This window comes from Solanum tuberosum, unplaced genomic scaffold, assembly GCF_000226075.1.
Source record: "Solanum tuberosum cultivar DM 1-3 516 R44 unplaced genomic scaffold, SolTub_3.0 scf00651, whole genome shotgun sequence".
In the NCBI taxonomy this organism is placed as follows: Eukaryota; Viridiplantae; Streptophyta; class Magnoliopsida; order Solanales; family Solanaceae; genus Solanum; species Solanum tuberosum.
Genome location: NW_006239589.1, coordinates 77,106 through 88,288, shown reverse-complemented (window position 1 = coordinate 88,288; position 11,183 = coordinate 77,106). Strand labels below are relative to the sequence as shown.

The following is an 11,183-nucleotide window of genomic DNA, read 5'->3' as shown; positions in this document are numbered from 1 at the left end:
CGAATTCGGATTCGGATTCGGATTCGGATTTGGATTTGGATTTGGCAAATGATTGATTGATAATATTTTTGGACTAAAATTTATTTAATCAATCTTGTTAAATCATTTCCTTTTCTCTTTATAAATTAATTCAGAATGTTGGTTAACTAACAGAATTAATTTTGGCGCAACTGAATTTATTTGAAATTCATGTGTAACGGTAATCCTTCCGAAAAGTCGTTACTTTCCGAAAAGTCGTTACTTTTCCAAACGGTTTTCCTTCCGAAAAATCGTTACTTTTCCCAAAGGACACAATGTTCTGGAAAAAAACGGGTCTTTTCTGAACAGACGCGTTCCTTGCTGCATATGGCTATAAATAAGAGATCTTTTTCGTTTTTTTAAAAACACTAAAAAAATTTTCCTCTCTGCATACATTTTCTCTCATAAATAAAATTGTCGATCGACAGAGTCTGTGTGTGCTCTTGTTACTGTTCTTGCGTTCGCTGAAGTTATTGAAGTTTTGAGATACCGCTACTTCTTTAACAGGTTAATCCGTTTTATCTTGGGAGAAATTAATCTGCAACCTCGGGTACAGTGAGGGGATTAAATTTCTTAAGGAAACACAGTGGTTTCTGTTGGACTCGGATTAAAACTAATTCTGTCTGTTTCATCTTTTTTCTGTTTCTGTATTTTTTGACTAACCTGGACACAGGAGATAACAAACTTGTCCTTGCTGTCTCCCTGCTCAATATTGCCCCGGTTCAGCTGCCCGCAACAAGGTAATCAACTCGTAATCCCTTGGTTGTCTTAAGTTCACTGTGTCGGTTTAGTGTATTATTCCTTGGGGATTTTGAGATGAGCTTATATGGTATGTTCAGTTTGATATTATTCTCTTCATCTTATTGTTGCTGAAATGGGGTAACGCGCGTTCATTTTCAAGATGGATTAACGCTCGTTTGGGCTTATATCTCTGTATGCGCTCTTCTTGAATTTATGACCGTGATGCTCACCTTAAATCTGTCTCGTCCATTTGCTAACCTATGAGATGCTGTCCTGTTCCTTTCTTACAGTGATTTTCATATCTTGTTACATGTCTTGAAAGTGTCAAAGGATTTGTCTCACTATCCTTGAGTTTATTTTCGAGTTTAGATCGCTAGTGTTGCCTAAATCAGTCAAGTTTAATTTTATTGCAGTTGTCTTGTGACTTAATGTGATCCTTCCATTTCTTTTTATTTTATTTTTTATTATTACTTTATTTGGCTTTGTCTACTGTTATTAAATGCTATCCCCATCTAGTTCAAGTGTATAATTTTTAGAAAATGTGTGCACAGCTCCATTTGCTTGGAGTAAAAATATGAGTAGTCCTTTGCATTCAAATGAGTTCTTTTTTTTATATAGAGCGATGCTGCTTGATGTCTATATTTCTTTAATTAAGCCGAAATTTTGGATTTGTTTCCGGCATAAGTTTAAAGTCTAGACTAGGGTCGTTCCTGTTTTAGTGTTAATCTCATAGGAACACATAAGGTGATGTCTTTAATTTTATTTGGATCTATAATGTGGTTTACATATATATATATATATATATAATTATGCTATGCATTGTATGTTTTTCCAGCTGCTTTAAAAGTTCCATTTACTAATTCGTTTCTTTCTTTTCTTTTGTTATGAATCGCGTTCGAGTCCCTTTTGGACTCCCTCTTTGCATATCCTCGAGTCTAAGCTCGATTCTGCTTCGTCGATCCAATAAAGTTGAAAAAGAAGCTAAAATACAGGGTAAATGGAAGCAAAAAACGCAGGGAAAGGCTGGTATACACTGGTATACAGATTTTGTATACATGGTATACACGGAAAAAGCAGCGATATACAGGTCCAAAAATCGAAACAGCTGTTCTGGAAGTTGGATTAGGTTGTATACATTTGGTATACGGCCTTATATACAAAAAAATGGGCTAGATTCATACGATATACACTGGTATACAACCAGTGTATACAAAAAGGGGATTGAGCCTAAGCCCCAATTTCAGCGAATTTGGCCCAAAAGGAGGCCCAAATTCAATTTCTCCCTACTCTTTAATTATTTAATTATGATTATTTATTGTTTATTGCGTGTTGACTCTAACTTTTAAATTGTTAACTAACCTAATTAAATTCCCCAAACGATAAATTAATTTTTTTTTTACATTGGCTTACCTTTAATACATTCTTATATTTGTTTTTGTTTTATCTTACTAATCAAATATATTGGCCATGTTTCATTTTAATTAAATCTTTTGTTTTTTTTTTTGTTTTTTTTTAAAAATGACATGTTTTGAATGCCTCTTCCTTTAATCATTTTGCTTATTTAAATGGTTTTAAGTTAACACTTTTCTCAAATGAACTAAAATAAAATAAAATTGTGTGTGTTCTCTTTTTATCAATTGATTTAAAATGATCTCATGCTTTAATTGGTTCAAATTATTATCTTAAAAAATGGATTAAATAAATTTTAATTAATCTAGTTTTATCAAAATTCTAATCACTTGTATTTCGAGTCAAATGTTCCATTTTGGATCCCTTTCTCTAACTGTTTAAATCTTTTGAAAACCATAAGTATTTTTTCTTGATTTTTTACTAAAAATTAAGTGGCGACTCTGTTCTTTTGAAGATTCGATTTCTCTTAAACCATAAGTTTAATCGGTTTTTCGAAAACTAAGTCATTTTCCTTTTACATATATTTTTAAATAAAAAAAGAATTATTATAGAGAGAGAAGAAGACTCTTCCTTCTTCCTTCAAACCTTCATCCATTTTATTTCAATAAACTTTTTTCTTGTTTCACCTATTATGTAAATTTGGAAATATATCTTTGTTGGAATCCAAATCTGAGAATTATTACTCTCTGGTTTACCTTATAATGTTTGTTTTTCTCTATTGCTCCCTTTTATGATAGGATCAGAAATTGAAGATACTTGTTAACTAACGGTAAGTCATCTTTTTCCCATACACACATAATTAGAGAGTTGATTTCTCAAATGGTCCACTCAACTAATAGTTACTATCTCATAAATGAAAACGAGAAAAAAGACGATTTTATGCGATAATAATTGTTAGTTAAATGACAATACGAAAAGGGTAAATAAGATGTAAAATTATAGATATTTATAACTTTTCAAAAGCATTAAGATGGCTTCAAGAACCTGATTTCAAAAGTTGGTGAACTTGCAGGAATTTTTCTACAGAAAATGGCTGAAAATGAAATTGAAGAAATGTTAGACCACCTGAGAAGGATCAAGAATGGAGGTAATCTGAATTGGTTCGAGATATTTCTAATTAAGGAACTTGAAATGGTACTAAGAGTTTTTAGAACGTTTATAAAGTATCATGATGTTCTTTTGCCTGATTCCTTAGTCGAACTCAGAAAGAGTGCCAAATTGACTGGGGAAATACTTCACCGGGTATTGGATAGGATTCCATATAAATGTAAAACAAACCTTAATCTGGAAAGGCTAGAATCACATTTGTTGGAATTCTTTCAAGGTAATACCAGTTTAAGTTACACTTATGAGTTGAATGATTTTGATCTGTCGAAATATATGGATTGTCTGGAAAAAATTCTAAATGATGTATTGATGATGTTCGTGGATAAGGGTAGGTCCTGCCATTCCAAAAAAAAACTTGCAATACATCGATCTATAAAGGAACTGAAAATTGTTCAAAAGAAAATGAGAATTTTGAAATACATATATGCCACAGAGATAAATGGTTATGTCGACTATGAGAAGCTGGAATGTTTGGAGACTCGAATTCAGTTCATGACTAACAATGTGGGACAATATTGTTTGGCCGTATTAGATTATGTTGCTGAGGGTGAAGTTAATGAAGAAAATGACATCTTTAGTAAACCTCCTTATCTATTATCATTGATTGTGTTTGTGGAGCTGGAAATGAAGAAATTACCAAAAGTATTTTCACATCATCTCCACAATCTGCTGATGTATCTCAGAAACAAAAAGCTCGAGAACTTTCCTAATAATAACTCTGCTCAAAATATTGATGTGGCAATAGAGTTCTTGTTGGTTTTCCTTGATGCTGATGTGTCAAATCATGTTACTAATGGTAACTGGTTGAATGAGATCTTGTTAAAGGTTGGAGCTAGAGCGGGTGATATTCTATATGTAATTCAAAAGCTTCTTCCTAGATCTATAAACAAAGATGACACTAGCAAAATAAGTCTTTGCTCAATACAGATATTGGAGAAGACTAAAGATCTGAAGGAACAAGTTGAGATGTACTACAAATCCTTGAAATTTACTCCATCTTAGTTCCCCACCTTTGGTGGATTGAGCTTTTTGGATTCTCTTTTAAGGAAACTGAATGAGATGTCGAAATCTAAGTCTGGTTTAGATTTCCTGATGAAACCACTTTTAGGGGATTTGGAGAAAGAGCTATCATCTCTTACATCCATTTTAGAGAAGGAGCTATCATCCATTTTCAGAGATGTCGTGCACCATGAACATAAAATTCCTAAAAGATCTTCAGAGACGTACCATCAATTTGGCATATGAGGCTGAGGTTGCCATTGACTCTATTCTTGCTCAGTATAATGCTTTTTTGCATAGTTTTTGCTCACTTCCTACAATTTTAAAAGAGATCATGCAAATTAATGCAGAGGTGACTGAGATGTGGTCAACGGACATTCCTCTTAATCCTCACTACGTGGCTGCTCCATTTAAACATCTACCAGCTCAACATAGCAATCCTGTGACTGATGAGGAGGTAGTGGGTTTTGAGAATAAAGCAGAAGAACTAATTGATTATCTGATTAGAGGTACAAATGAGCTAGACGTCGTCCCAATTGTAGGCATGGGGGGACAAGGGAAAACGACAATTGCTAGAAAGTTGTACAATAATGACATCATTGTTTCTCACTTTGATGTTCGAGCATGGTGCATCATTTCTCAAACATATAGCCGAAGAGAGCTATTACAAGAGATTTTCAGTCAAGTTATGGGCTCCAAGGACAAGGAAGATGCGGTAGGCGAACTTGCTGACAGGTTGAGGAAAAGCCTAATGGGAAAGAGATATCTCATTGTATTGGATGATATGTGGGATTGTATGGCATGGGATGACTTAAGGCTTTCTTTTCCAGATGTTGGAATGAGAAGCAGAATAGTCGTAACAACTCGACAGTGGGTAAGCAAGTCAAGTACCATACTGATCCTTATTCTCTTCCATTCCTCACAACAGAAGAGAGTTGCCAATTGTTGCAGAAAAAAGTGTTTCAAAAGGAAGATTGCCCGCCTGAACTACAATATGTGAGTCAAGCAGTTGCAGAAAAATGCAAAGGACTCCCCCTAGTGGTTGTCTTGGTAGCTGGAATAATCAAAAAAAGGAAAATGGAAGAATCTTGGTGGAATGAGGTGAAATATGCTTTATTTGACTATCTTGATAGTGAGTGCGAAGAATATAGTCTGGCGACTATGCAGTTGAGTTTTGATAACTTACCCGATTGTTTAAAGCCTTGTCTTCTTTATATGGGGATGTTTTCGGAGGACGCAAGAATTCCAGCATCTAAATTGATAAGTTTATGGATTGCTGAAGGATTCGTGGAGAACACTGAATCTGGGAGATTAATGGAAGAGGAAGCTGAAGGTTACTTGATGGATCTCATTAGCAGTAACGTGGTAATTGTTTCAAAGAAAGGTTATAATGGTAAAGTCAAATGCTGCCAGGTTCATGATGTTGTGCATCACTTTTGCTTGGAGAAGAGTAGAGAAGAAAAGTTTATGCTTGCAGTGAAGGGTCAATATATCCAGTTTCAACCCTTGGATTGGAAGGGAAGTTGAGTAAGCTTCAGTTTCAGTGAAGAGCTTTCCAAGTTTGCATCTCTGGTTTCCAAAACACAGAAGCCTTTCCACCAACACTTGAGGTCTCTGATAATGATAAATAATGTAGTATCTTTTGATATGATTCCCTTCTGTTGGATTAGTGAAATGCGACTTCTTAAAGTCTTGGATTTGAGTTCTTACAGTGTGCTGTTTTTGTCGTTAGCTGCATTCAAACCACTAAATCAGCTGAAGTACCTCGCAGTTTGGGCAGGTGAATTCTATTTTGATCCAGGATCACATCTGCCCCATATAGAAACTTTAATTTTGAAGAATTTTCCTATTGTACGGTTACCAGTGTCTTTTTTGTAGATGGAAAAATCAAGGCATGTTGAGATTAGGGAAGCTGAATTTGATAAGCAGGGATTCTTTGAAGGATCCTCTAAATTGGAAAATTTGAGGATATTAAAGAAAATTGTTGGATTTCCAATTGATAGGTTGGATGTGTTATCAAGGAGCTGTCCTAATCTTCAACAACTTCATATCAAATTTGAGGATGATGAAGAGCCTTTTTGTCCCAAATTGGAGAATCTTACCCAGCTTCAAGAGCTTCAACTTTCCTTTGTGCATCCCCGCATTCTATCCGGGTTACAGTTGCCTTCAAATTTAAAACAAGTTGGTACTTGAAGGAATTCATATAGAAAGTGCTATTTCCTTCATTGCGGAACTACCAAGCCTGGAGTATCTCCAATTACAAGATGTGTGTTTTCCTCAATCAGAAGAGTGGTGCCTGGGAGATATCACGTTCCATAAACTTAAGTTGTTGAAACTGGTGCAGTTAGGTATCTCAAGGTGGGATGCCTCGGAGGAATCATTTCCCCTGCTTGAAACACTTGTTATAAAAATGTGTGGCGACCTAGAGGAGATACCCCTTAGCTTTGCATATATTCCAACGCTGAAACAGATTAAATTGATTGGGTCCTGGAAAGAATCTCTGGAGGATTCAGCTGTGAGAATGAAGGGAGAAATCGAAGAGATTGAAGGATGTGATCGTATACACCTCGTCAAAGAACAGTCAGATTGGTGAGGGTTTTAATAGCTAATTGTTGCAGCCATGCTCATACAGAAGTATAGCCCATTTTCTTTTATTGTAACATTACTACTATTTGCTATGTTTGTTTTTATTGATAAACTCTTTTTATGTATGATTGGAGACAAATATATATCTGTTGGTCTTTCACTGATTTCTTGTTTTTATGCAGCTTTATACTTTTGACCAATTTCTCTCCACTTACATCAGATCAACCATGTTGTTGTTGTTGAGTACTTCTTGATTTTCTATTTTGCTGAACTATCCAGAAAAGCTTAAGGTTAAACTGCTTCTTGTTGCTTGAGGTGCAATGAATTTCAAAGTTTGGACAAATCCTTTTTTGTGTCCTTTGATATAAAGCCATCAAGAAAATCCTTCTTAGAACAGAATTCTCTTGTATGAGTAGTTGGTTCGTGGTTGAACTAACACGCACAATCATTTCGCTCCTGAGTTGTCCGCTTGGGACCAGAGAACTGGTGTTAACACACCAATTCTAATCCACCTAACATAGACCAAAATCAAAACTCTCTATTAGGTGCAGCTTTTTGAAGTGCGATTTCTGATACTTTTTACATCGTTCTAGTGTTAGAAATTTCCACTGAACTTCAAACTGATCTAATTGTATAGACGAGAGGGAGTTGCTCGGATGGTAAGCACCCCTCACTTCCAACCCGAAGGTTGTGAGTTCGAGTCACCAAGGGAGCAAAAGGGGTGGGAGCTCCTAGGGAGGGTTAAAAAAAAAAAATAAAAAAAAAAAATCTAATTGTATAATCCTCTTCTGTAAATTGAGTGACTTTCTTTTGGGGTATGGTGAAAGTTTAAGTAGCCAACCAATTGAGCTAGTACATGCTTTGTTGGATAATTTAAAATATTTGTACTAATTAGTATGGAACACGCGTGTTTGATGACTAGTTATTGATACAAGCACATATAAATTATGCTTGATTTACCATTTCCTATAGAAAGAATGAATACATAAAATGAAAATTATCGTAAGGTCTACGATGTACGTAATTTGAATAGGTCAATAGGAATGAAACTCAGGAAGTTGTGGTACAATTACCACAATTAATTAATTAAGCAATAATTGTTGTTTAGTCTTCATCCTACCATTATTAATATTTCAGAGCTCATATTATCAGTCAATAAGCCAATAGGAAAGAAACGATAACAAGTATATAAGTTATAATAAAGCAATAATTGTTCGCAGTGGCGAATTTAGGTGCAAAAAATAGGGCACCCGAACCCGTGGTCTCTTCGTAAAATTAGATATTTTATGTATATATTTTCTAACATTTGTATAATATTATATTCTTGCACCCGTACTATAAAAATTTTAGTTGATCCACATGGTTAAATGTTGAGCTTTTGACTTTGAGGACTAAAGATCAATTCCCACTTAATACATTTTTCTTGGTGCACCCATGTTCGGATCATCCTAGATTCGCCTCTGATTGTTGGTTACCTAGTATTAGATAAATTATTTATGCAAAAAGTCAGAGCTCATACATACACTCTGATTGTGCCTTTTTAAACTTGAATTATTCTTTGATCTTATCAGCTATCTCTCTACAAGACAACACCTTGTGGCTGCAGGCAAATTGAATTCATGGTCATTGAGGTGAGTTTTTTTTAACGTACCTCCTACGATTTTTAGAAAATTTTCAAGAAATTATTTATCCACAGTAATTGTTTATATCAAGCCATGAAAATTTATGATAGTTAAGTGGTTTAATGCGGTGAGATTGCATGTTAATTACCGAATTTGGTGGCTTAAAGGAAAGAGAGCTGAGTAACTTCGCCCACCAAGGCTTAAACAAATAGGAAAGGAATCACCTACTTCTATCATTTTTTCTCCGCTGGTGTGAACCTGAGACTTCGTGGTTCTCCATCCATTTTATTGGGCTACAAGGTCACACTGTTGGATGCAACGTTATATCTGAAAATTCGTGGGCATATATTGTTGATCTGATCATTTCTATGACTTCTGTTTTTATCTTACTCTTGAATCTTTAGAACTTTTCTTCGGTGGAACTTAAATGTAATTTTACTTATAGTTATCATTTCCTTTGTTTCTTTCTAGAATTGAATACGAAATTGGAGATATAAAAAAGGAGATAGGAGACAAAAGTACGCGCTTGAGTGATTGTAAGACTTGAGCTGAACTTGTGTTAGGTACTTTCCTTCTTTTGCAAATCGTTAAGTTGGTTTCAATTATTAGCTGAAGTGAAAAAATGTACTGAACTTGCGGGAATTTTCTACTATATTTTCAGGAAAATGGCTCAAATTAATGACATTGACGATGTGTTATATCACCTAAGAAGGATCAAGAGTCAAGGTGATCAGAGTAGCATCAAGATTGATCAGATTGAGAAACTTGAAATGGAGCTAAGAATGTTTAGAACCTTTATAAAGTATTATCATATTCTTTTGCATGATTTCTTTGTCAAACCCACAAAGATCGCCAAATTGATCGTGAAAATGCTTCACCGGGTATTTGATGGAATTCCATATGAATGTAAAACTAACCTTGATCAGGAAAGACTGGTAGCACAGTTATTGAATTTCATAGATGAAGGTAATTCCAGTTTGAGGTACAATTATGAGTTCATGAATGATTCTTATCTATCAGATTATATGGATTGCCTCGGAAAGAATCTAAATGATGTACTGATAATGTGCCTGAAATTGGATAGGTCTGATCCTTCTTGGACGAATGAAAAAATCCTTCACTATAATCGATTTATAAAGCAACTGAAAATTGTTCAAAAGAAAATGAGATTTTTGAGATACTTATATGCCACAGAGATAAATGGTTACATCGACCATGAGAAGCTGGAATGTTTGGAGACTCGAATTCAGTTCATGGCTAATAATGTGGGACAGTTTTGTCATGCTTTTTCGATTAATGTATCTGAGTTTGAAGATGATACAGATGAGGATGAGGATGAGGATGACAAGGATGAGCAAGAATACATGAATAAACCTCCATATCTGTTATGTCTAATTGAGCTAGTGGAGAATAGTCATTGCACTAGTAGCGTCTACGAGCCTCCCGCTTCGGTACCATCTCCTTTTTTACCAGCCGAGCTGCCCTGAAATGAAGAAGATTTTTCTTGGTGAGCTAAAGGCTTCAAAGTTCACTCAGTTAGAAACTTTCAAGAACAAGAAATTACCAAAAGGATTTTCACATCATCTCCGTAGTCTGCTGGTGTATCTAAAAAACAAAAAGCTCCCAATCTTTCCTACTAATGTCTCAACCCAAAATATTGATGTGGCAATAGATTTCTTGTTTGTGTTTCTTGATGATGATGGGTCAAATCATGCTATTAATAGTAAGATGATGAATGAGGTCTTCGAAAAGGTTGTAACCATAGTGGGTGATGTTCTATATGTAATTCAAAAGCTTCTTCCTAGATCTGTAAACATAGATGACATGACTAGCAAAACAAATATTTGCTCGATACAGATATTGGAGAAAATTAAAGATCTGAAGGCACCAATGGAGACGTACTACAAATCCTTAAAGTTCAGTACTCCATCTCAGTTTCCCACTATTGGTGGATTGAGTTTTCTGGCTTCTCTTTTAAGGAAACTGAATGAGATGTCGAAATCTAAATCAGGTTTAGATTTCCTGATGAAGCCTCTTTTTGGTAACTTGGAGAAAGAGCTATCAGCCCTGACATCCATTTTAGAGAAGGAGTTGTCATTTTTATCATCCATTTTCAGAGATATCGCAAAGGTGCACCATGAACATGAAATTCTGAAAGCTCTTCACAGGCATACTATCAATTTGGCATATGAAGCTGAAGTTTCCATTGACTCTATTCTTGCTCAATATAATGTTTTTTGGCATATTTTCTGCTCACTTCCTGCAATCTTGAAAGAGATTAAGCAAATCAGTTCGCAGGTGACTAAGATGTGGTCAGCAGACGTTGCTCTTAAGCCTTGCTATGTGGTAGCGCCATCTAAACACCTGCCAACTCAACATAGCAATCCAGAGACTGATGAGGAGATAGTAGGTTTTGGGAAAGACACAGAAAAAATGCTTCAGTATCTGATTAGAGGTACAAATGAGCTAGACGTCGTCCCAATTGTAGGCATGGGGGACAAGGGAAAACCACAATTGCTAGAAAGTTGTACAATAATGACATCATTGTTTCTCGCTTTGATGTTCGAGCATGGTGCATCATTTCTCAAACATATAGCCGAAGAGAGCTATTAAAAGAGATTTTCAGTCAAGTTACGGGCTCCAAGGACAAGGAAGATGAGGTAGGCGAACTTGCTGACAGGTTTAGGAAAAGCCCAATGG

At 35.3% G+C, this 11,183-nt stretch overlaps 1 protein-coding gene and 1 pseudogene across 1 annotated transcript; both read left to right on the top strand.

The window, feature by feature from the left end:
- The window catches only part of LOC102587583 (putative late blight resistance protein homolog R1A-3), a 55,679-nt pseudogene that overhangs the window by 36,359 nt on the left and 8,137 nt on the right, over window positions 1–11,183 (top strand).
- LOC102584163 (uncharacterized) lies at window positions 7,979–10,919 on the top strand. The gene is made up of 3 exons (XM_015305031.1): window positions 7,979–8,492; window positions 8,955–9,046; window positions 9,145–10,919. The coding sequence occupies exon 3, from the start codon at window positions 9,149–9,151 to the stop codon at window positions 9,968–9,970; it is 822 nt and encodes a 273-aa protein (XP_015160517.1). The 5' UTR covers window positions 7,979–8,492; window positions 8,955–9,046; window positions 9,145–9,148; the 3' UTR covers window positions 9,971–10,919.

Excerpts from the sequence above, each read along its gene's own strand:
- LOC102584163 (XM_015305031.1), top strand. The coding sequence starts at position 9,149 with ATGGCTCAAATTAATGACATTGACGATGTGTTATATCACCTAAGAAGG.